Here is a 27541-nt window from a genome sequence, read left to right on the forward strand (position 1 = left end):
TTCTATTTACAGTTTTATTTAGCAGAGTTAAAGAGCAAACAATTTTAACACTGTTGTTGAAAAGCATTTTTACCCAAAGTTGCCAAGATGTAATAAGTTATTGAACAGAAATATCAGGCGTAAGGCAATAATCCTGACCAGCCCATTAGAGATCACCCCATCCCCAAAGAGCAGAGCTGATAAAGGCGGTAAAAAATTTAGACTGTGATTGACTCAATTTCCAAAAATTAGACAGAGATGATGAAAATAGGTTCCACTCTTGAGTATATCTTTAACATCTGCAGATGAAGGAATTTCTAAAGCACGCAAAACGCAAAGACGATTCCTGTTTCCAAGGGAACATTCAGTGCTTTGAATCCAAAAATGCTATGTCCATACACAGTGGTCAGTACATGACTATGGCAACACATAGATGGTAAAAGATTAAAAATAGGATTAGAATTTTTTCCATTCCATGTCATCAGGAGGATTTACTTCTACCTTCCTTTTACCAACATCAGACCAGTTGGTGCTCAGAACTGTGCCTCCAGACTCCATCTGCAATACGAGAGAAAGCTTGTTTAGTTTGCTAGAGGAATTCTAGCAATATAAAAGCCGTATTCCTTACAGCAGATTAACAAATTCTGAAGAAAGGTGCAGAATTTAGCTTCATGTAGAAGCAAGTTACTCAGGAATTGTGTGTGTGTATATAGAATAAAATTTGACAAAGCCATCATTCCATAATCTTCAGCCCAACAATACTTTTAGCAGTACTGGACACAAGAAGATGTTACTTCATTAACAAGCTTTTAAAAGGTCAGTCATGTTCTTGCATATGAGCACTACAAATAAAAGGAACTAGAAATAAACAATTAAAAGGAATTTGAGACCAGTGAAAAAGCACAAGCTTCACTGAGGCACAAACTTGGACTTAAAGAGTCACGTTCTTTAGTGTACATTGTAGCTTTCAGCAAGACTTGTTATACCAGTACCTCCGATAGAATCACTGCCATTCATTATTGGCCCAAGGTTTTCATAGAGGCTTCCCGGTTCATGCAAAGCTTAGTAAGTTGTGTCAGTGTGCAGTTACACATTTCTTCAGAGAAAAAGAATGAAGACTTACAAACGATTTGTTCATGGCACGTTTTACTTCATCTGTACCATCTGAATAAATTTGCTGGAAGAGTTTATTTAAAGCAGCATCTCCTTCTAACTTCTCATTTTTCTCCTCCTCTTTGATTTCAACTACCAGTTTGTCCCAGTTCCTCGTATAGTGAGAGGATGATGGATACAAGTGCTGGGTATCTGAAAACAGAAGCATTAGTTAACTAAGCGTTTTCTCACGACTTCTAGAGCAGCAGAGAGCACATAGACATATCTGTATCTGATGAATCAGAGATGATAATGGAACAGGAATCTGAAAATGCAAATCAATTCCTCCTTACAAATATAAGCATTGCAATAACAAAAATAAGGGAAACTAAGAGATCCCAGAGACTACATTCAGCAACTGCAAAAGTTTACTTTCAAGTAAACAGTTACATAATTTAATTATCCAACAAAAAGTGTTGGATAACAGCAACATAAATAAAGTAAAAACGACACAGGAGATACTGGCTGACAGGAAAAAAAAAAAAAACAGCAGCCTAGAGCTAGAGGAAAATTTGAGCTAAATTTAAAAAAAAAAAAACAAAACCCAGCCCTGAAATCAATAAATCAGGGAATTCAAATTCTCTCAAAGACAGATTGTTAATCTGTCTTGAAAAACTGCAAAAGTATTGCTTTCCAATAGAGATGGAATACTTAAGTAAATAATACTTAATTATTTAAACAAAAATAGAGGCATAACAACACATAGAACTGCAAAAAAGTGACCAAAACAGATAGCCAAGCAGATAAACCCAGAGGAATTAGTGACAAGCATATATCCTTACAATCCATCAGATTAATGGAAGCTATGACTAAATTTAATACCTAAGTTTTAGTAATGCCCTGCAGACTTTTTCTGTCTATTCTTGGCAGTAAAAACAAGTCTATTAGACTTTTCATTGTAAATATGAAGCTGTGATTTTATTAACAATATTTAACACAAAAAATTATTAATAACTGCACGTAACTTAATACAAATAAACTATTTAATACTTAATAGTCCAGAGAACAAACCTGGTGTAAATTGCTTTAACTTAGGCGAATCTCCCTGGCCCTCCAGCTTCTCCCATCTTACAGCCTCTGGCTTCTTCATTTTTATCTCAACCTACAAAACACAAGACAAAGAACAAATCAATCCAGATGGCAAGCAGTTCTGCCAAATAGTTTCAAAGTAGTTGGATCCTGTAGCAGTAAGAAAATAAATTCGCTTTTAGAAATACAGTCTCTAATATGAAGCCTAAATTTTAGCAAAATTTACCTACCTTACAAGATGAAGTTACATGCATGACTTCAAATCATGTCAACTAAGCTCTTACGTGGCTGCACAGCTCTTGTATCACATGTTTACTCTTTTGTTTAGTACCACTTACTTTCTTTTGCTTACTATTCACTCAATTCTTTTTGTACATTATGGCATCACAGAAGTAATGATCAGTCCCAATGTCTCTACACTGCAAGGCACCAAGGTATTATTTTTCAAGAATCCCTTTTCTTGCCAGTCAGCTCTAATAATTAAATAGCACTTTTGAAGGACTGCAAAATCCAACTTTACCTAGGTTTACATTTCATCCACCAAAATATTTCATATTTTATGTGTAGTACACAAACCAGAGAAACGCTCTGGGATTACGTAGATCTTCGTTTGGTTCAATGAACACACATTGCTATGGAGAAAAATGTCTAGTATTCATTGACAAAACTGGCAATTAAAAATGGATATGGTTGCAATTATCACAGGAGAAACAAAATTAAGTGAAGTATGTCATGCCCTATTCACGACTACATGTAATCCTTTTAGACAACCATACTGAAATGTTTTTTCGTAATTAACCTTATCCTTTGGTTACAGCATTACAAAGTTGCAAAACAGTACCGGCAAAACAAGGACTCTCTAATGTCTCTCCAAATGACAAATTCACTTAAGAAAATGTCACAAAGTTCATATGATGGTATTAATTAACTGAAATCAGTGCTTGCTAAAACTTCAGCAGTTCCTTATTTGTGAACAGCTCAGCAGAAACGAGTTCTTAGTTCTACCTAAAGCCACTGTAACCTGGGGATCCCTGCAGACCCAAGAACAAAGGCACCACTGTAAAAGCTAACCCCAGAGATCCCAGCAGCAAGCTCCTTGCACAGCATCATGTTGATCTGAAATTTGAACTTTATTTAATCCAATCTCCAAATCAGTCACTGGTAAGCAACAGACTGAGATACCTTATAAGAATAAAGAAATGAGCTCATTTAAGTTTCAAAGCTTCTATGTTTGCAATTATGCTGCATTTTAAGAATCAGAATATTCAATTACAATTGCTTTTTTTTTTTTCCCCTAGGAAGCTAGCATTTCCCTAGACAAGTCTGAATACTTATTTTCCACCACTAACTTATACTGTGAACAACAAAAAAGTTAAGACATGAGACATGGAATGCCCTTCAAGGCAGAAGAGAGTTTCAGTAAGTCTGTTTAGTCCAACACCCACATGTATTTGACTTCCTACTCCCTGCATCTGTTGGATTTCCAATGTTTTTAGCAACTTTACGAGTCACAAATTAAGCATCAGTGTATCAGTTTTTAAAATAGTGAAAGTCACAGAACTAAAAATAACCAAATAAAAATAAAATACCATATTACACTAGTTGCTCAACCTACTGTCCCTAAAGAAGGCCTGTTTTCCAGCATTTAATATTGCAATCTGTAAGGATGCAGAGATTTCTGTTGAAACTATGCAGAAGAAGTATTCAAACTGTGCTAAGAATTAGTGTTGAGTAAAACTGAAGAAGTCAGTAAAGCCTCCTTCACTGGACTCTTCTAAAAACACTAAGGAAACTACAACCTTAAAGGTTCATTTTTGAACACCTACACTCATAAATCTAACGCTCTGTGATTAGCTTAAGGAAGCTAAAATATTTGTATATCTGCATATAAGACAAGTAGTTCCATGAGTGCCACAACTAGCAGGGTGGGGTTTTTGGTTTTTGTTTTCCAACGGATTTGGATCTCATGAGTCAAATGTTTAAGTTAATTAGCTACTTACAAAGGCACCAATTAGTTAAAGTGAAACATGAGTAATAATTTAAACCAACTTGTCTCTTCTCTGCTGCCTATGTAATTCTTCTCAACCTGATGAATCTGTATTATCAATTCAGTTGCACATTTAAGTAGAGAAGACCTTATTTTTAAGATTTTATACTCTGCTTATTGGTGCACCCCCCTGTATGTTCTATTTAGAAAAAAAAAAAAAAAGAGTAAATGCTTGGTACTGAGACTGCTCAATCCTGTATCTCTTCAGTTTCTCTTCTGTGTGTTTTTTCCTTCTCTATCTCCTCTTACCCTCACGCTTCATGTTTTCCACTGTTATCTTCCAGTATCTCAAATACAGACTATTTCATCCATACCAAGAATGACCTCTAATGCAATATAATGCTAGATGTGAGCTACTAAACACGGAGTTTTGTCTGCTCAGAATACAATCCTCCTCAAAGAACCCTTATAAAGACCTTTGGCTATTCATCAGAGTACTCTGCCCATGCATAAAAAGAAGAAAAAAAGGAAGATCTTTACTTTTGCTGCTCCAGTAATCCCCCTCTCCGTTTTTAACCTGCTAGTTCTTACACTTTCCTCTCTGGAACTATCCCTAGGCTGGTACTACATGACAAACATCCCTGAGGAAACGGAAATGCTACAAACTAATTCCCAGTGTAAGATGCAGATTTCTTAAATCTAAAACATTTCAACACTGTCAAGCTAGAAGTACAGACAGCTGAAAAACTGAGACAGAATGTATTTATGACATGATTAAACCTCTACCCCTTCTACTCCATCCACTTCAGTTGAAGTTATTCATTAGGCAAAGTGGCAGGCAGGAGCAAAACTAGGGAAATCATTAGCTATATACTATTATACAGCCACATTTTCCAAAAATATAAAGCTGTAAAATTCTGCTTGTGAAGGCGCGTATTTCTTCAACTTGAGAGTTTTATTTGATCTAAGGAGAAACAACTTTGTGAGTCCCAATTATGTGCACAAACGGCAATAAATGCATTTTAATGATCGTTTTAAAGCAGATACTGATAGCTATCACACAGAAAAGTAACATATCAGTATGGACACTTGTGTCATATCTAACACCCAAGTACTGTTAGCTTTTTCCACTCCTTTGAAAAAAAATTCAGTACTCAGGCAAGAGAAATACATCCACACTTCGCCAACTACTTTGATTTAACATTTATATTTCATAAGATGTATGCCTGTGTGCCTCATGCCAACTTTAGAATAAAAGACAGGAAAATTTCATTGCAAACTAAATGCTTCGCATGCCACTTGAGGACAAGCCTAATCCCTCGGTCTCTCCTGCTGTACAGCCACCTGACCATCTCGGCAGCCCTCCACTAGGACTTGCTCCACTACGGTAGCGCCCTTCTTGCACTGGGAAGCCCAAAACTGGACACAGTACTCCAGATCTATGAGAAGTTCCAATGCAGAAATAATCCACTTTCTGTTGTAATTTCTAAGTTTCTGGTGTTTGGGGCTCAAAGTGAACAAAACAAAAAGGAAAAGAAACATGGAATTTTGTCAGAGTAATTAATTCATGCACTACTTGTTTGAAATACTGTCTTGAGAGAAACCTACCCCTCTGAGAAGAGGGTCAAATGGGGGATTCATCATCTAGAAGAAACTCCACCCACAGTGAAAAGACCCAGAGAAGTTTCTGCTCACATAATTTTCTAGTCATAAAAGTATTTGATTTTTTAAGACCTATCAGAGATTTAGACAAGTTAGTTTGCAGCTTAATCCAAGCGCTAGCTATCAGAAAAGATGCCGCAGAGTTACTCTCAGAAGCTATTCTAAACTATTTCATTGGTAGTATAAGGACACAAAAACCCCTTACTTTGAGATGACTGGCATAAAAGAACATTCAATCTAGTTAAGGGGAGAAATTCTTTCTCAAAACTACAGATAAACACAACGTTAGTGAGCCAACATTAATTTTCTAGGTAGAAGCTTACTGTTAGAAAGCCCAAACCTCTGCCAAACTAGATTTCACATTAAGTTATGTTCTGGGACAGACATTGCAGTTTAACTGAGAAATATTAAAAGGGAAAGAATTTTTATCTTCCCCCCTAGAAGAAGATTGTGGTGTACACTGACAAGTTACAAGATTTTTTTTTTTTCCTAATTTCTACTGTTTTATATTTTACAGTCCGTGGTAAGGGAAAGTTCGCTTACCACCAGCAAATTTGCGCCAAGTTCTTATCAGAAGGATGAGGGAAATCAGAACTAGCAAAGCTTAAGCAGTAGTTGAGCCATTAAAGATATATCAACAACCTTTGTTTTAAATTCTGATGGTTTGTTATATTAAACACATGAAACCAAGAATTCAGGGTTTCCAGTCAACTGCTTATTTATTTACTGAACTACTGACTGTCAAATTATAAATTTGTAAGTGTTCAGAGTTGTTATTTTGCAATCATCTCATGTATTTTATTACCTAAATTTAAGGGTAGGACAAAATAGCATTATCTTATAAAAAGGCATGACCTATTCAAACTTACCTCTAAGATCATATGCACATACAGTTTTGGTATCCTAGCTATTCAAAGACCTTTTATACATTGCTTATATTCTGAATGTCAAGATCTTTAATCCATAACTTTAAAAAAATATACTGAGATGAAAATAACTCTACAGTGTTATCACGAATAATTGGTAACTAAGAAATTTATTCTGTAGTGAATATATTGCAACAGAAGGGATTTAGCGTGAACCTTTCCGTTTCTTTGCCAGCTATGTACTATGGAGAACTGAGCGCAAAAAGGTCAAAGTTTCCACCTCACTGATATTATATAACAGCCCCTCGTTAAAATTTTTAATTTTACAGGAGTTTGCAATACGTATCATTTATATATCCTAAAGCTTTGTGTCACTGCATCTTCACTGTAAACCACCGCTATTCCAATAGTTCTTAAATCCGTCTTCTCTCAAGACAGAGGAAACCCCTTATGCATCGTTTTCCTTAATGTACTAATATAAAGCACAGGCACTGACTTACGTGCTTGTTTAAAATATAGTTCTCGGAGTATTAACAAGTTTCAATCTGCCCCATACTCATCTGCATTAATAAAGAAAAAAATAATAATCAAACTTATTTTGAGCCAAATAAGTATCATGCCGATCATTGGGAAGGTTTCTTTATGGTCTAGCCAGGAAAATGCTCCAACTAGCCCTGCCTAAGAGATGCAAGAAATTTCAGAAAAGCATCCAATTCATATCAGTTTATAATTTACAGAAAACACTCAAGAATATATATGGGAGATAAGAATCTGCACGAAAGCCTCACAGAGAAAACAAGTACACGACAGCAGGGAAGTCAGCATTTAAGTGTCTGCAAGCAATTTAATGAAAATATCCAAAATGAGAAAGTATCTTTTAAGGATTGGACTGCAACAGTAAGAACCAACTTCAGTTAAAATAAATCCCTCTATTTATTTATTTGTGTACATTTGCCTCTGAATAGAGGCTCTGACGACAGTCCAAGAGTGTGAAATGGTTTCTCTTTACGTTTTCCTTCACATTTAGCAATAGGTATCAGTATCCTTTTCCAGTAAACTGCACAGAGTATTTCAGAGTTTGCAAAGCAAAATGTTGGTTTGAGGAAAAGAAACATTCCACTGATGCACACTACCATATTCTTGGCATGAAGCTGCTGAGTGTGCTTCTACCTCAGACATCTCTATTAAGTAACAGATGTCAACTATAAAAGAGGCTGAGGATTTCTAACACCTCCACTGTTTGCAGCACGACTTTGATCTCTAATTAAAGGACAGTTCTGGGGTAAAGAAACCACATTTTAACACTTTTTCAAATGCCTCTAAATTGCTGCAAGTCATTGCTTGCAAAAAGCCCAAACCACTAAAAAGTGAAACTCACAGTAATTGTCCCCAGACTATTTGTAGATGCAAGAGCAAAGAAAAAAGAACGCACAAATTCAAGTTTCCTTCAAGTTCGTAAGGACACGTGCTAAAAGCACATACTCGTCCTCGCTCTCCTCTTCTAGGTCTAAGGAGAGGAAAACCCTGAGCATCACCTAGAACACAACAGAAGACCTAGAGAAACTGCTCACGTTACACAAGTTTCCAAGATAACATGGCAGAATATTCCCTTGGAATCCCAAATACACAGACTGATAGACCGAACAAAAGAGGGAAAAGAAAGCGAGGCTGATTGTGCACAAGAACTCTTTCAGATCATCGGAAATCCTTACACTATTTGTGCATTTCTATTTTCCTGCCATATTTTCTGGACAGAGACAGATCAGCTAGTTTTGTCTTCAACATATTTAGTCATGCATGTTAAGTTTTTATGCCTTTCTCCTTTTATGAAGGGAGCACAATGATATTATGCACACTCAGCAACAGGATAATTGCACATAGACAACTTCCAAAGAGCAAACTTATTCCAGCATTTACATTTTGGCTCCCTCTTCTGGAAATAAGTAAAAAAACTAAGCAGCACCACTAACGAGTACCTTCTTCCTGTTAACTGCTGAATAAAATCTGCAGTTGTCAGTGTGGCACAGTTTTTCCTCACTTCACCTGATACCTGAATACAACTGAGGATAACCACTAAAATACACAAAATCCTACATATTGTGTACAAAGTCATGCTACATGTAAAGACCGGATCAGCTTCCATTTGTAAGACTCAAATCTCCAATTTATACAGTGGTTTTGGAGCTGCTGTTATTTTTTGCTGTTGCTCTAAGCAGACACCTTTGACAGATGGGGAGTATAACCAATAACATCAATTGATCTAGTTATGACCTATCAGCTATGTTATTCACATACAAGAAAAAAAATGATTGACAACAGAGATTAAAGATGCATCATTCTCTTCTGCAGAGTGGCTGCACATATATAGCAATTCCCTCGAGGGAAGGACTCAATACAGTTGTATTCAGCATTTTCTCACACAAACACTAACTTGAGGCCTTAGATCATTAGAATTATATGCTGAACAACACTGGGTAATTCTAAGTAACTCAGGACTAAATGTGAACAGGAATCGTAATCAACTCAAGGGTGAATTTGCAAGTAGAGTTATCTATTAAGTACCAAATAAACTTTTGAATTAGGTAAAAAAAAATAGGTCCAAGCATGGCAGTAATACATACAACCACTGTTAAAGGCAGTCTGTATCATCTGTAAAACTGTTGACAATTACAGAATATACCATACTAGGATGCATAAAGAGATGAAGATTTCATCTCAAAACTGGACTTCACCCACACATTATGCTGTTCTTGAGTCAGCATCAAGTGTTTTACCTCTTCTAGCTCACAGCTTGAAGTCAAAAGTCTGCAGATTATGAACACTAATTTACTTCTGCTCACAAAGAAACCATTCAAACACCTCCAAACAACTACCTCTGTACCATTTGCTAGTTCTGTTCTTTTCCAAACAGAAATTTTGAAAACAGAAATCTCAGAGCTAGACACAGCAAGGATTTTATTGAAAGGTATAATTTCTATTTCATTGCCAGGAAAGAAACAATTCTTAAGGTATCAACCGCATTTTTCACCACTGTTAACGTTACCTGAAAGAACAAATCCCAGAGTCTGTAAGTTTTGTCTGCTCTTTGCAGTTATTTTAAAATCTGCAAATACAATTAAGGCTATTTTCTCCTCCTGAGTTTTTATCTTTGCCTTTATTCCTTTGCATTTGTCAAGTGATGCTGAATTTCAAGCAGTATTAAGAAATCCCTCTCCAGCTTCTCTTCATTACCAAAGCTGGCAGGACTGTTCTACTATCTGCCAAGCTGTACTGTTTCATCCTTTATCCATTACATTTATTAGTTTTAAGAAGTTCATGGGAAACCCAAACTCTATTCACCACATAACTCACCCAAACATACCACTCTGTTTCCTCATATAATTGGAAAAGAAAGACCAGACTCCTCATTGCCCACTGAGGACTACACAACACTAATAGCAACATGGCTCACATTCAAAGCAGCAATACAAAATACATGTGAACATATGCATTTATTCTTATTTGAAATTATTAAGCCACAGGAACAGATCTGTTCCTATCCCATGAAAACACAATTTCTTTATGAGTGTGCAATAAAAAGTTCATATAATTGGGAAGATAATGAAATTATGTCTTTCTTTGCAAGTCCTTACAAAGGACTTCATGTAAATAGTACAAAATCATTTGTAAAGGGGTCGAGAAGTTCTAAGTAATAAGATAGTTTACTCAAAGTAATAACTGTGTATTTTTCATACCGCTCATAAGAACAAAGTACATACACAAAACTTAGGAAAAGAAATCTGAATTTCTAGTATTCAAACACTAAAGATGCACCATTCCCTTAAACTGCTTCATGTTTTTCAAAGCAAAATATTCTAAGCCTTTAAAGAAGTCTTCACATGCTGAACTTAGACCCGCTTTCAAATTTTTTTTCTTCAGCCAGACTCCCATCTGCTGGTCAGAACTGGAATTAGCTGGGGAATCATCTAGATTGTATTCCTTCACTATGCCTTCACAGATATACTTATACTATTCTTTTCTGCAAGAGGAAGAACATGTTGAAGTACTGACTTCTGCTGTTAGAACACCTCCTGTGTTCTCTCTTATCCCATTTCATCTCATAAATTATATAGGAACAGTAACATTTGAAAAGAAATGCGACATATTTACAATTCAGACACTGCCTGAACATAACCAAAGCTTTCACATCACTTTAGGAACCTCAATCTAAACCAGGCTCTAGACTACTAGAGATCATTCCAGAGATTAATCCAGGCTAGAGATGGCAGCATAGAAAGACAAAGTCAAGTTCTTTTCAACAGTGCTCAGTAGCATGCAAATGCTTCCTAAAAATAATGGTAAACTTCATGACAAATGAAAAGCATAACACAAGCTAGATAGGAACACAAAGCAAATAGGACATCACAGTTACTTCTCTTGACAAGGTCCGCACCCATTCCACTCAAATTTATATAAACACTAATGGACTAGCAGATTTTCTACATACTTTGAGCACTCTGCTCATCTCCCACAGCGTAAGCATTCACGTGACTCAACCGCATAACCCACCCAGCTACCTTAATGCAAGGAGGGGAAAAATGAGACCAACTTTGTATGGCAATCCTCTCATGTCATCTTGAAGTCCCTCTTCCCTGAAATGATGCAAGAACTATTACAGGTACTTTTCTGAGAAGGGAACACGTAAAATGGAACATAAGAACACAAAGGAGTTTCCAAAAGCTCTGCAGAACCACTGCTGAAATACAAGGAAAGAATCAACAATACATTCCTGCTTCAGAGATTCTAGGCTCTATGGATAAAGCATGTCTGTCTGTGTGTTATACTAACAATATATGCTATGCCAGACCACAGTCAGTTTCTTGTTTTCCTATACCTGTAATATAGAAGAAACACAATGCTGAGAACAAAAGCATTCTCTCTCACACCATGCTATTTTCAAGTGTCTCCAGGCAAGTACTATTTCCAAGAACAGCGTGGAATACACCCTCTTGAAAAGCCAACAAGAGTTAACCATATTGCTAACCTTAACCAGCAAGGATAGGTCATGAAAGGGCAAAGAATTATTTCAACACTGAAATCCTCAAAGTCTGACTTTTATTTCTTGGGTGCACAAAGACAACAATGCTTCATAAAGCAATATCGGCTCCTAGAAGTTTAAGAAAGATCAACACCTTTTCTACTGTATATACCTGAACTGTAAGAATGAAGACCACTTCTTTCTACAGCAACAAGTAAAAGCATCCCCAACATAACTGTCATTTGCACTTCAGTAAGCACCATCATATTACTATTTCTGACATTTGCACAAGTTTAGAAAGCCTCCCACTGGCTGAAAGGCACCTTGAAGAAAGAAAAAGCAATTCTGTATGAAAAGCAAGATGTTACAACTGTTGCAGGGAGACAAGACAATAGAGCAGAAACGTTTTCAACATCAGGAACAGTCAAAGAAATAATCTGCACTTTAAGAAGCTCACCTTTGTTGAAAGCACTTTAAATGTACTTTGCTCTGGCACTATAGAATGAAGAAGAACAAGCTTTAAGTTGTAGTCTTCACCTGATGCAAGTCTCACTGATGCATTCATCTGTGAACAGTTGAAAACACATCTCTGGTCATCTTTGAGAGCAGTTTTCCATTTCCAAGTAAAGGATTGTCATTTGGCACTAAGATTAAGTGATTAAATTAATGACCCTTCACTAGGGCACTTAAAGCATCAGGCATCAGAATTTCAGACGATGCCATTACATTACTGCATTATTGAACAAGGTGTTTCTAAAGTACACTAGAAAATGAACGGGAGATTTCAGTCCTTAGCCAGCAAGTACTCAAAAAGCCTATTATCTTGTCAGCTTGATCTGCATTCTTTGGGGAAAGAATTATATGGCAAATGAAGTATCAACACATTAATAATGGAACATGAAAACAATTGGCAGCTTCCCTTCTAATACACACAAACCACGTTAAAATTGTGTGAGCGCCTGCGACAGACTAAAGCAGATAGTTACAACCAAGTACTCCTGGTAGTTCACAAAGTATCAACTTAGTTGAGAACAAGAACCTAACTCTTCAATATTCTTGGTTAAATTAAACATGAACATCATTGGTACTGCATATGGTACTACAATAAAGAGATTACTGCACTTCCTTGAAATTTGCATTTTACTGCCATTAACAATTTTAGTAATGCCAAAACCCAAGAAAAACCCCACCCACCAACATTCATTCTTTTTCTATAATTGTCCTAAAGCAAAATATTACTCATTCACACCTATTTTTAGAATACCTGGCCTCTGTCCAGTCCTACTCCATATGCATACATACTCAAACATTTTAAGTCCAGATCACTTCCTCCCTCACCCCTCCAAACACACAGGTGGCTGAAAACCAGGCGTTCCCTTCGCAGCGCACACACCATACTACCGCTTGTGCATAAATCCTACAGACACTGCTGTGGCAATTGATCCCTGTTCACTTGGTTGGGCATACACACAACTACAGCATAACTGTACATAAAAAAAGCTCAGACAGATGATCTCTCGTATCATTTTTTCATGCTATTGAAGCAGGTAATGTTCACTGGTATAATTATTACATCTCAGGGAATCTAGGGGTGCATATCAATAACCAACAGAAATTACCTCTTTCTCCGAGAACTGCACACTGACATCATCCTTCTGCGCATTCTTGATCATTATAGTCACAATTACTTGAGAATCTGTTTGGTACCAGTCATATCTTTAAAAAAAAAAAAAAAAAAAAAGATATTAAAAACTGACTGCAAAGACATGTACAGAAGAAAACCAAAAGCTGAACAGTTCATTATGTAGTTTAATGGGAGAGAGAAGACGTGCAAAATTAGATTTCTTCCCCTTTCTCTAACAGAGCAGTTGCAGAATTGACAAGCTAAGTAGTTAAAGAACAAAGAATCATTTTTAGTCAAGAAGTATATCAAAATTACATCACTTTCTTAACCAATTCAAAATATTGTTTGCCTTCTATAAATTAAATAGCACTTTTTACTTTAGGATCTTAAAACTATCTCAAAAACATTACCTATGCTAGGCACAACAGGCCAGGCTTTGAATTAAGCTCAGCATGAGAATTAGAAACAGAAGGCAGAATGCTTACTCCATTCCCCACTCTCCCAGTGGAGTGTAATTTCCTGAAAGTACAACTCAGTCCAAACAGAAGCAATGACACTGTTTAAGAAACATTTCACTTACACTGCCATGTTCTAAAGTTATGGAAAAAGAATTATCTTGTTTCTCCAATCCCCAAGTCAAAGAACAGTTATATGTCAATTATTTTAATTCTCACAGTAAAGTTAAAGTCAACTTACTTGATCTTTGGTGGCAGAGGTTGCTGCTGTGTATTTTAGTTGAAGCATATTCCATTGGAAAGAAAGTTACATCAGCGTAAGTGAAAAATATACCATGAAGTACTTTCCAAAGACACAAATCATTTTCATACTGATTGCTCCCCTTGATTTATGTATGAGCATTAATTTACAGGTGAAACTCTTCACTGTTCTTCTAGCCATTTATGCCAGATTAAGTATTAACAAGTTTCAATTTACATAAAATATGTCACTTTGTAATTCAGAATATTGTATAAATAACAGTAAATTCAGTTTTAACTCATTTTCTTCCTGGATAAGAAGTATACCTGAAAGACATACAGTGGCTATGCTGCTAATCTAAAAGTCATGAAGGAAACCTGAAATAGATCTGAGAACTTAGTGTGTAGCTTTTAAACATAAAAATCTTTTAGCTGGAAGATTTGTCTTTACATACACCCACCAAGTTTTCTGTACACTTTCCTCCTCTATCCTATTATTAAAATGTAGAAGAATGGAAGTAACTATGAAAGCAGGAGCAGAACATCCAATGCTAATACCCATTTTTGTCTCAAAAAAAAATATTTAAAAAATGAGGGAGTCCGCTTCAACACTTCTTTTGAAGATTTACAGTAAAAAAGAAACTGAAAGCTGAAAAAAGCCCGCTGGAAAGCAAAGTTACTTTCTAGCAGTCACAAGCAAGTTAGTATTGACAAGATGAGCTGGTTAATTTGTAGAATTAGACCACAGACTGCAAGCAAGAAAGTTAAAATTTACTTTAATGAGTGCACAGTAATTGCCGGATTTGTGTGCCATTCCTAAGAGTTTTCAGGGCTCAAATTTTGCAACCCTGGTCTCAAATAAAAGAGCATGTTTAGAAGAAAAGTTAAATCCTTCAGAATTGCATGCAATAGAAAAGATTATTTTTAAAGCCTGAAAGTTGCAAGAAGCCAGTGAAGTCTAAAAGTATGCTCTAGCTTAAAGAAATCAAAACTGTAAACATATTAAGGAAAACATCTTACCATTTCTGTCTGTGATGCTGCAAAAAAAAAAAAAAAAAGCTGCACTTTCAGAAAGACATAGTGAACTTACGTGGCATATACTTGTTCTAGCTTTCTTCAGTTGCTCTAGACATGCTGCATTTATCCCAGTTTCAACAGCAGAAGAGTTAAAAACATGCCAGTTCTACCTCTCGTATTTTGCTTTTATGACAATCTACTTTTTAATCAGAGTTCAATCAGCAACTTCTGCAAAGAAACAACTGTAATATAAAGCATGTTCTGATTAACAGAACAAACTTTCCATTACTTCCTCTTGCTTATCAGAAACCTATACAGACCTTTTTTAATGAAAGCAACATTGAAAACAAAAGTTTTAAAAATCCCTTCCCACATGTCTGTACTAAGTTTGTCACCCATCCATAGCACAAAGTTCTCATCAAATCTATACGTCATGCTAGGCAAGCAGAGTTGGAGAATGAGATGGAAATCTGGCAGAAAAATTCACTTATATCACCTTAAATATACTGTAATGCTTGGATCTAAACTATAGTCTTCTAAATATTTTTCCTAAACTATTTCAGCTTAAATATGTTTGAAAAGATACAAACTTTCCCTTTGCTTCTTTATAATGCATATTGCTAAAAAGAGATAAAGATTAATTTAGAAAGAATATGAAGTTGTAATAAAGAAATCAGATGGTTTGGAATTTTTTTTTTTGGCGGGGGGGCGGGGAGGTTCTTTTTTTTTTCTGGAGTATCAGAGAATTAAGAAAATGGCTCCAAAAAGACAAGACAGGGATGAATACTAAAGATAACCAGGACAACTGACTTGAACCAGAAAACACTGCAAAAAGTAATTACAACAGAGAAAAATGCAGATTATAACCTCTTTTCTTGAGAGGGCAGAGTAAGTTGTCACCCAAGATAACTCTGCCAATAAGACCGTGCATGCCAATCACTTAGCTAATTTCTCCAAATAAAAATAAACCTGGCAAAAATGTAGCAGAAATTTGTTCATTTCTATACAATAGATTGCTCAACCATTTGGGTTTTAGTCAGCAGGTTGACGTGAACTTGCATTGTTTCTACTGCCCCATTCTCCAGTGCGCACCACAAAGAGGGGGGAAGTCACAATAGGTGGAGTAAAAAACTAAATCAGTTGCTGTGTGTTCTCTCATTAAAATCCACAGGCACTTTAAGCACAGCAGATGAATTCATTGCCAGGGGCGTCAGTTTGTAGGATGGTATGAAAGTATACTCACTGACTACCACAGATAATACACCACAGCAGCAATTAGAACCTGACTCAGGCTCTCTCTACGCAGAATCAAGAGTAAAATCCCCAAATTTCCACCTCTCTTTCCAACTTATGTTCCGGGAGACTTGAAAACTGATTTTGATGCTGTTTTTAGAAAACAAGCTGACACATGCTTCCACAGTTAAAATTAGCTAGCAGCTGTATATGAAAGTGAGTTAAAATTAATTACGATTGTCTGAACTTTAAATAGGTACTCCTCTGTCACAGCTAATTATTACGTTAAAAAACCCAATACTAATGTTTCTCTAAATCTGAAGTCTGGAAGTGTTCAGGATGTATACTCTGAGAGAACCAAGAGACAGGAAAAAGTGACTTTTTAAACAAAAATGTATTTTGTTTTACGTAAGAGAAGCTGTAAATCTATGAAAAACATGACACAGCTTCAAAGCACAGGACATATCAAATCCCTTATCAAGTAAATGTGGCTTCTCTTACCATTTAGTGTTTCCTCACATCTTTTAATCCAAATAGTAAAGGTATCATCTACATCTAGAAGAGATCAAACACAGCAACGTTAAAAGTCTTCAAGCACTACATGTATTGCATAAAGAACAATTCCTCGCAACTGCCAACTGGAACAAATTAATCCCAAACTCACATCAATTTACTAAAAAAATTGTATTATTTTGCAGTATCTTCTTGTAACCTCTGTCATTCCAGTTAAACTTTAAGTATTTTTATACAACTCTGCTATTTAACTCTGTTATATTTAATTAACTTCAAATTAATTTGTAGGACACTAGATTTTGTCTGAACTGACCCAAATACGCTATTGCTTTCCAGTCTGTTCAACCTCTATATAACTGTTTGAAAAGCAAGAAGTACACTTTCACACATTTTTCCATTATTTTTAAAATTATTTTTTCAAACACTCGGTCACATTATTCCTCTCTAGAGAAATACCAGAGGAGACAGTCAGTTCTGAGGACAACCTAAAGTCACACAAGCTTTCACAAACACCAAGTATTTTCTCCTGCTGTTTTCACACAAACTTTACAAACACATCTGAAGTTTCAGGGATGTTAGGAATACACAGGTGCCAATTCCACTCTATAAATCAAAATCACAGAAAAGTTTAGTGAGACCTTGATATTCTAAGAAGCAAGCTCCCCAAACAGAAATTAATTCACTGCAAATTAGCTCAAAAGGTAGTAATGACAGAGTAATTATCTTACTTAAAGAAAATTCCTAGAAAACTCTTTCGCAGTCAGGCAAGTAAAAAAAGTGGGGCAACGTTACTGACCAACTACTAGGAATAGCTAAATTTTTATCTTGCCACAATAGAGAGAATTCACACTGAGGGAGTTCACACAGTCAACTATCCAGCAGAGGGCTTGAAGAGGCTGGAAAAAAGAGCTTCCAGCAGACGTGCACGTAAAGCCAAATGTGTGACTCCAGTTCAGTTATGCAAATTATTCACCCCGACACCTTCAAATATAAAATGTACATACATTTTAAGGTGTGTCTTAGGTCTTAAAATTGCTACCCCACTTCTCAAGCCATTTCCTCTTCCCTTTTCTTCTGCAACCCCCAACAGTCAGCTTAAAATTTAGGTATCTTTTAAGATATGTAACATTTATGTAACTCCTCAGCCGCTGTGAGGAAAAGATAAAAATGCAAATAATAATATGGTTGTCTTGACATTACAATACCATCAGTCACTGATTTCAGTCTTCTATATTCATAGCAAATCCTGAAGACATCTACTTTCAGATAGAATTCTCCAAAATTAACTGTCAGAGGGTTATGTTAGGGGATCCAAGGGCTGTCTTCAATTACCTAATGTATACCTAAGGTATTTAGATGACTGACATCAGAAGTACATGGGGAAAGGAAGAGAGACAAAGGTCCCAAGATGCAGCAAAGTAAGTTCTGATTAGATAAGGAAAATTCTTCACTAAAAAAGTGGTCAAACACTGGAGCAGGTTGCCCAAAGAGGCTGTGGAATCTTTAGCCTTGGAGACACTTGGAAATCAACAGTAGAAGGACCTGAATGCAAGTTCAAAGTGAATACTGCTTTTTGGCCAGGGACATGGAATTGGATGAGCTCCAGAGCTTCCCTATATTTATCTATGTTAAAACTTAGCTCCCATACCCTAATAAGACTTCCAAGATTTGCAGCTGGGAACAAAGTTTATTAATCAAAAGGCAAATTAAATGAAATAGGTTCAGGAGTCTAAGCAAAGAGAAACTGAGACAAGTCTCCACTGATCCAGCCTCTGACTTTCAGCAGCGGGTGAGGAATTCTCTTTTTAATGAAGGCCTATGACAAGACTGCTATGCAATGCAAACTTTAGAAGAAAGGTCTAGTGTTATCTTCCCTATTTCCTAGAAGATCCCCCCGCACCAACCACTGCATCTTTCCCTGCATCCCAGCACATTTTATAATTTGAGGCAAAAGGATTTTTTTTGTGTGCTCTGTAATTGCATTACCCTCCTGAAGAATTTACCAACAACTTCTATTAATAACTTCCTAGTTCAGAAAACCTAACTGGGTCTTCACTTACTGAAAATTTACTAACTTTTACAATACAAGAGAAGTCCCTAAGACATTTCTGTAAAATTTGTACATTCCACTTTTACTAAATTCATTAGGTAGTCACAGCAACAAAAAACAAGGAAAATTGTGTATAATTGTCCTAAATCCACATAACATACTGAAGAGTAACAGATCACACTGCTTTTCAATCTAAGGCAAATTAATTAACTCCAAAAATCCACATGCATCTAGTCTCATGGTTGAGTGAAAGAAATCTTGCTTCCCCATGTTATTTTATAAAATAAAGAAACACTGCACATTCAACAATTCACCACGTCAAGCCCTATTTAGATATCCCTGTAGGTGGGTAATGGGAAGCTCGCTGTAGTACCCTAGGCCTGTCAGTCCTACCGATAACGGGCACAAGTAGGAAGCTCATCACTCAGCATTCCAGATTAAAACAGACCTTATGTCATCAAGGAACAGAAACACGTACTGGTGTATTTCTGCCCCCTTGTGTGGCAAAGAAACCAGCCTTGCCAGCAAGGAATTCCCCACAGCAATCCTCTCTGAGGCAGGAACAGCTAAAGTCTTCTCTCTTTATCACTTGCTTAGCCATACGTGGCAAATTTTCCCACTGCACTTTGTTCATTTTGTACTAGCTGCGTTTAACTGGAATTTAATTGTTTTGCCAAAAAGCTTATGCTCACAATTGTTTTCACCTGGGATCCATCAAACATTCCACAGAACTGCAAAGGCAAATTCTGTTACTGACATAAACGTGCCAGCAAATTAGGTAATATATGGAAGAGAATCAACTAAAAAAAAAAAAAAAATCTGTGTTTTTAAAAAGGCCTTCAGGAGACTCTTCATCTCACAGTGAGTCACAGAATTTTGTAACAAGATATGGGAAGTACAGCAAACTGGGTAAGCAGGAAAACAATAGCAAATTAAATTCAAACAGGTACAAGTCAAGCAATTCAATACAGGAAAAGTTTGTATCCCCTGTATTTCAGAGATTCTGAATTAGCTAAGGGGGTCCTCGTACTCACTGACTTATCTAAAAAGATATCTGCAGCTCTGTGTGCTGTTGCACCCTGCAACGTAAGTAGGATGTGAGGTTAAACAGAATTTAAAAAAAAAAGTGATGCTCTGGCCTGAGGAGATTTGTGTATCATCTTGTATTTTGAACAACTCCAACTGACAAACTAGAAAAGTGACAAAATCCATGCACATGAAAAGCATGAAATTGACAGTGGTTGCTTGGGGTGGGCCAAGAATATGAAAAAATATAGATTAATCATTCAATAAATATAGATTAATCATTCAATTAAATTCAGGAGTGATGAGTTTGGAGATGAAAAGTTACCTATCAAGTAAGGAAAGCTACAGAAGTCACTGGAAGGAATCACAAGAAGATACTGAATGGAGAACTTGGCTACATTGCAAAGACACATTTGCCTTTCCAATCTACAAACTAGTGGAAACTACCTAGTTATCCAAGCTACCAAAACTGAAAGAACTTTAGGAAATTTCTTATATTTTAACTCCTATTCCAGAGCAGCCTAAGCTGACAACTAACAGTTGCTGCAATTCCACCACCACCACTACTGCCCCAACACTGCTCTGCTGCTTCACTTCTGCTGGCTTCAGCACTCAGACCCTTCATTGCTCCATTTCAACACATCAATCCAGAGGGAAAATACTTTAAAAATAGTAGTTTTCTGTAGACTTAATACATTGAAAGAAGAGGCTAAACAAGCACAAGAGTGGGAGGGAGCACAATCACTTGGCAGCAAGCACATAAATTAGCTTACACTCCCATGAAACTCCAGTTTTAGATCAGAGGAGCAAATCACTTATTTGAGGGAGGCAAAGTAATTATATTTTCTCTAAACCTTCAGGTCCCAGCCACTGTTACAGATAAGAGAACATACCAGAAATATCTCAGGCCATGACAATGCTTATCAGATTAGCGCACTTCGCTCTAAGCTGAAAGGTGCTTTTTTACCACCTTCTGCTGTTGGGAAGGGATAGAATGGAATGGGGTAAGTGATTTAAAATGGGGGATAAGAGGGAAGAGAAAGAAATCACAACCATCTTGCAACTGTTTTGTTGTATGCTTCTCTGTGTCTTCTACCAAAGCTTTCTGTATTGATCTACTCCTTTCCTGCTTCCAGAAAACAATCAGATTTTTGAAAAAGCTCTAATTCTCCACAAACTAAAACATGCCTGAGTCCAGTTGGGAGGCCAACGTTTTAAGAAAAGAGAAAGATAATAACTATGCTTCTGTAATTAAGTGATACCTAATGTGAGGTAAAAATCAATTTTGTCAGTTTGAACACCCATCAAGGTGCATGTTATTTCTAAAGACCAGTCTATCCAATCGTTTAACAACTAAGAAATTCCAGCTACATACAAAGAGCCTGTTTTGTTCGGAAACTTTTCTACTACATATTGCCACCATTTATTTCTAAGACCTCCAGGAAGCAGGGGAACAACCCCATTTTATAAAGAAAAAAAAAAATTCATATACCACTTGCTAATAATTTTGATATACATTTTTAAGCAGTTTTACTCTTCAATGCAGTGATTGCACAAACCTTCCCAAAAGCCAGACATCTCAAATCAGGCACCTAATTAATTAGCCTTCTAAAGAAAAGAAAGCCTTGATCTTTACTTGCAGCTAATGCATTAGAAAGTTTTTTTTCTCATTAGTAATGGAGTACCGCACACACAAGAGATTTTAATACTTACTGTCCAACCTCTGTCCCTCTCTGAAAGACTCTAAAGCAGATGCATAGTTTTTGATATGATATTCACCTAACCTGACAAGAATAAAGAAAAACACAAGGAAACAGTAATTACTTTTCAATCCAGTTGACACACTGAAGATCACAACATCCTTAGCTTACATGCTATATTGGTTAAAATCATGACATCCTTAGTTTACACACTACATTGGTTAAAATTAAACATGTAAGAATTTAAATAGCCTAAGAACTGTGATTTTGAAAAGGTCAGGATGTTAAGATGATCACCCTAAACTAAATTGCTTCTTATAACCACAGATTTATTATGGATGGGTTACAAGCAGTATGGCATTAAACTTATTTATTCATGGTGTTGCAAAAAGCTTGTATAGAGCCATAATCCAAATACTAGTATTGCCCTACAGATTATCACAATATTCCCAAAGTACAATATACAATACATACCCTTTTCTAAGGAGCGCTACAGCATTACTGGGGTTGAGTTCTAGAGATTTCTTTGCATCCGCAACTGCATCTGTTGGAAGTCAGTTTGAATGTGAGGAACAAAATGATATATTATAAAAAGCAATGAACTGTGAGTCTAGTTTCTAGTAGTGAAAATTTTGTAAGGTGTATTATATTAGCTTTCTTAGGTTGCATGCAAATCACACTGTTTGAGTTAAATCTAGCCACAACTGCTATGGATGAACCCTTCATTCAGTTACAGAGCTCTATGCAAGACGAAGCATTACTTAGTCAAATCCTCTACTTAGATCTGAAGTGTGAATCTGTTTGCTTTTACTGGAAAGAAAAAAAATAGACCAAATTTTAAGTTATTCAGTTAATCTTTTTCCCAGGCATTATTTAGTTATCACATTCCTACCATGACAGGATTCAGTCTCTATCAAAAACATAAGGATGGGAGATGCTTACAACACAAAGCTTAAAATCTGCCTAAGAAGTCTACTTAAAAAAAAAAAGCTGCCAAGATAATACTAGGCTAAAATCAAACGAAGAGCTGGGACTGCGGATTACCCAATTCATTGCAAGCTTTGCAGAAACAAAACAAAGACAAACCACTATAAAATTATGCCCTAACTGTAGAATCAGCATATTAAGTTACAGATAACATTTTCTGTTATTACTACATATGGCTGCAGATTGAAGACATCTTCTGTAAAGAAAGTGTCATAATAGACTTGTAAGAGGATTCTCAGTGTTGTCTGAAGATGTTACCAGCATATTTCTGTAGAAGAATATGAGCATAAGCTCGTTGACAATAATATTCAGCATCATCTGGATTCTTCTCCAAAGCTGTTGTCAGCTCCTGTAAAGACACATAGAAAAACATGAAATGGCACCTCAGAAGTTCCCATAAAAATACAGTACCATACTCTGTCAACTAAGAGACATTTTAGAAGAAAATATCCTAACTGGCACGTTAACCTGCCTGCTTACCTGTTGCTCAGCTCTCATCCACCAAGTTTAAACATTGGATCTTGAAGTACAAGGAATCTGCCAATTATATCAAATTCAAGGAGCCTGTTTCTTACTGAGAAGGAAACAGGACTTTCAAATGCCTTATACAAGTAGTCTAAAGCATAAGTGATCCTCCATATTCTAAAGATCTTCCTCCAATTCTCAGCATTTTGTACACAGGTCTGCTGGATTTGAGGAAGCACTGCAGTATTGGGAATTTGGAAATCAACATACCGTTTGTCAAAATGCTTGTGAGGGGATAACATACTCAAAGCATTGTAACACATGATGAAATACCACATTACACGACATTATTAGGTATAGGAGATTGTTCCAATTTATGCTGAGCACAAAAGCAGGAGAACAAAAGACTTACACAGCACAGAGCTCACAGGAAATATTGCTGCACAATGGAAATAAACATACAGTAGTCTCTTGTTGGGGAAATCACCATGTATACATATTAACATAATTATATTATGCTTGCTATGAGAAAAGGTTATGACTTTTGCAAACAGAATACAACCACAATGACTCAATGCACATGTCTGGAAAGAGCATCTGCAATTCTCCCTTTATTAGTGAGCTAAGTTCTTCTCTTTGCTAGAGCACAGTAGGTCTTCCAAAGCCACTCCAGTACATCACTAAGTACAGTAACTCTGTTTGCTAAGCTGACCAGACTCCTACTCAGAATTTAGCAAGCATGAGAGTGGCTCAGATACAGGCTTCAAACGTGCATGAATATTAGTATAGTACAGCTGCCAAAACACCATCCCACCAAGCCAGAGAAAAAGAGCAGAAGGACCTGCCTTAATTTTAATTAAGATCAGTACCTTGTTCTGTTTTTCAGCTGTTACATAAAACACACCAACTAGGAGTTAAGTGGCCACAACAGCTTCTTTTAGCAGTAGCATGAGCTCTTACCAGCATACACCTACAACTAGGTATAGCATACATTTCTAAAACCTTTGGGGTCTCTAAAGAGAGCGGCAGGTAGTAGACAGCTGTAATAAGCAACACTTATCAAATTATACAGATGCCCTCTTAAGATTTAAAGCCATGCAAAGGCAGTCATTACAGAAATATTCTTGGCTATAAGTATTCCACATGGGAGGGACATGAGGTAACGCATATATTGAAATAGGTGCATATTATGTGAGAGGTGAAGTTCAGCTTTTGATCCTCAAAACCAAGTGGAGCGTGACAATGAACATTACAGACACTGCACAAGCAGAGTCACTTCTGTGACAGGTCATCTCTCACTCCAAACATTTTTTCCTGTTATTTATGCTGATGACAGAAGCACCGATTAGAAACAGTGCACAACATATGAATGGATTCTTCTACAGAACTAGGCCTCATCCCAGGAAGGCAAAAAAACCCCAAACCCAAGCATCTTGAACAGCAGGAAACTCATCTCTCTGTTGGCTTTTTGTCAGTAAGTTGTCACATCACTTTCAGACATAGACACAAAAAGAAGTTATTCCTATAACACAGCTATTTGAGAAGACAACCAAGTAATACTCGACTAGCACTAGGAACTCCAGATTATGGACATCAGCAACAGTTGCTTACAACAAGCTTAGATCTAGTCCCCACGAAAACTCAAGAATGTGCTTTCTACATATTTTTACTCTAAAGGCCCTTACCGTGCCACCAAGTTGCAAACCTATTTCTAAATACATTGGGACCTTTCAAGTCCCTCCATGCTCATGATAAGAGTCTGTATGAATTAAAGGTGCTTTCAGTCTCCTGAATCACTCATGCCTGAACTTAAGAGGATCACCACCCTGGTTTCTCATTTGGCAAAACACCTCACCAAAACAAAGTCAATGAATGTTTAACATACAGTTTTGATTCTTTCCTAAATCATCACCACTCACATTGCAGAGCATTTTATAAATGAAAAGCAAATAGAAAACATCCTTATTCCACAGGGTAAACTATTTTTTTCAAGTTAAAATGACAAAAAAAAGTCATTAAGAGTTCACAGCTTTATCATTCAGACAGTACTTAAAGACAGATGATGACTTTTCACTTGTATCAGATCCAGGTGCAGAAAGCTGAAGCATGCTCTCCAGGAATTAAAGGAATCAAAAGTCCCAAGGACACAGCGCAGAAATGCCATGCCAACTGGACTCAAGCGTAGCCAGGTGGGGAAACTTATATGGTATCATGGCCCAAATTAGAAATATTAAGTACATGAGCTAGAAGACCACACCTAAGACTGTGCAAACATGGCATACTACCTGTAGATCCAAGCTCCTAAGTCAGCAAAATGCTACACTGCACTATGGGACTGACTTGCCAGTTCAGAGATTATCAAGCACAGTCTGCCTACTCAATTCAGTACTTTTAAAAAAGGCTACACAAGTGACACCAGTATTACAGTATCAGATATTAAATAATGCCTATAGAATGTTATATATTGTTTTGAAGAGCTGAATGTACAAAGAACTGAAATATAAACTAAAAAAGCAAAGCAACCATGTTAATACAGAAAAAAAAACATATTCGGATAGTATTTAATACTTCCAAAGATCTTTTTCTGTTGGGTTTTTTCTAGTTTATTTGTTGGGTTTTCCTCTCCACCCCCATGGGAAACTTTTTTTTTTTTAAGATCTTAAAGTAATTTTAATATGCCAAAAGTATGCGGTTATTCCAAATTGATTTCTGAGTATCATTTATCTTCTGAAAAACTTTTACAAGCTACAGCCTAAACCCCAAAGAACTGTAAGATTCAGCTTCACCATTTTCTTTATGGAAAGATAATTCAGTATCACCTTAGGCTTCTGCCATCTTCTCTATTCATGCAGAACTAACCATTTACATCCTCTCGGCTTCCAAGTATGTTGAACAGAAATACTTATCCACCCTCCAGTTCTGTCTTCTCATTAACCTTCTGTTTTAAGTAAAAATAACCTTTGAAAGCACACTGGGGGTTGGAACTAGATGGTCTTTAAGGTCCCTTCCAACCTAAACCATTCTATGATGCTATGATTAATACACATTAATGCATAAAACCATAGAACAGCCCAGGTTGGAAGGGACCTTGAAAGATCATCTGGTCCAACCTTTCGTAGGAAAGGCCCAGATGAGATTATCGAGCACTCTGCCTAGTCCTGTCCTGAAACCCTCCAGTGATGAGGACTCTACCACATCCATGGGGAGGTTGTTCCAGTGAATGATTGTTCTCACTGTAAAAAAAATTTATGTCTTATGTCGAGATGAAATGAAAATCCATTCTGGTCCCCACAAAATATAGAAAGAAAAAAAAAAACAGATCAGGACAGAATAAAAACTAATAAAAATATAATAGCTTTCTCCAATAAGCTTAGGGCTTTTTTTAACTGCAACTTGCAATTTATTTGAACTACGATCTACCTACATAGAAGAGAAAGTTGGTTTGGTTGAGGTTTGGGGTTTTTTTTCCCCCTTCTTCGCAGCACAGGTAGCACAAGTATTCTGACAGAACTGTGCCAAACTCCTGCGTAGCCAGACCTCCCATGAGAGGTTTCCAGGGGAAACTCTGCAAGCCCCCCGCTCGCAGGAACGGCAACCGCACGACGCTTCAGCTGGTCCCCTGGCCCCTCCGGGCAGCACAGCAAGCTGCAAGCCCCGACTCCCTCCCGCACTCCAACACCGACAGCTGGGCAGGCCCGCAAACTTCAAACGCCCGAGGGGTAAGGCCCGCTGCTGCCACCGCCCACCCCGCCGGCCCAGCCCTCACCTGCGCCGCTGCCCCCGGGTCCCGGTCGATGTCCGCGTCCGAGAACCTGCCGAGGAAACACAACGGCGTAAGAGGACGAGGCGGGCGGAAAGGGCGCGGGGGCAGCGCAGAGAGGAGAGGCAGGGGCGAGGAGGGGGGAGGCTCACCGCGGAGGGGCCGCTCCCGCCGCCGCCATGCCGTCCCCAGGAAACTTCTGGAGACGCTGTGGCACCCGCGCAACAAACCCCAAGGCCGCAGCCGCGCAAGGCTTGACGGGATGCGGAGGGGTGAACCGGCACCGCAAGCTCCTCCCGCGCCTCTTCGGACGAGGCGGGGCGGCCATGGCTACCGAGGTAGGCGCGCCTCCTCTCCCTGCCATAGAGCTGGAGGACCGGCCGTGGCAGAGGGGCTGGGAAGCCCTTTCTGCCCGCCTCTTCCTCCCCGGGCGGCAGTGAGGGAGATGGTAGCGTTGTGGCGGTAGGAGGCCTCTTCTCTGCCGGAGCTTGTCCTGAATCGCGGGCAGGACTTCCCAGGCGGGGTCCACGCAGAGACGGGAAAGAGCAGGCAGCTGGCGAAGCCGCGCAGCTGCCATTTGGGGTGCGAACCTGAGGGGAACGAGAGTGAAGGCTGAGGCGTTCATGGCCGCGGCGCAGGGGCGGCCCGCCCGGGAGGCAGCGGCCTTGCCTGAAGCTCGGGCGCCTCCTCTCGCCCCAGCCCGGTTGGGCGCCGACACCCGCAGCTGTCACCGTACCCCAGCGAGCTCCTCTGGCCGCCGGGCCGGGCCCGGCGCTGAG

General features: G+C 37.8%; 1 protein-coding gene across 2 annotated transcripts; it reads right to left on the reverse strand.

Moving 5' to 3' along the window:
- Window positions 1-27541, reverse strand: SUGT1 (SGT1 homolog, MIS12 kinetochore complex assembly cochaperone). Of its 2 annotated transcripts, none has more exons than XM_054832019.1 (13): window positions 26915-27541; window positions 26769-26814; window positions 22796-22886; window positions 22025-22094; window positions 21564-21634; window positions 16763-16816; window positions 15032-15048; window positions 14013-14035; window positions 13312-13408; window positions 12150-12257; window positions 2143-2233; window positions 1103-1284; window positions 1-537 (listed from the first exon to the last, which is right to left on the reverse strand). In XM_054832019.1, exons 1-13 carry the CDS (start codon window positions 27385-27387, stop codon window positions 436-438), a joined length of 1425 nt encoding a protein of 474 aa, XP_054687994.1. In that variant the 5' UTR covers window positions 27388-27541; the 3' UTR covers window positions 1-435. The 2 variants fall into 2 exon arrangements, with proteins under 2 accessions (XP_054687994.1, XP_054687067.1); XM_054831092.1 differs by having other exon boundaries at window positions 14013-14038; window positions 26915-27530.

This window comes from Grus americana, chromosome 1 (genome assembly GCF_028858705.1).
Source record: "Grus americana isolate bGruAme1 chromosome 1, bGruAme1.mat, whole genome shotgun sequence".
NCBI classification, from domain to species: Eukaryota; Metazoa; Chordata; class Aves; order Gruiformes; family Gruidae; genus Grus; species Grus americana.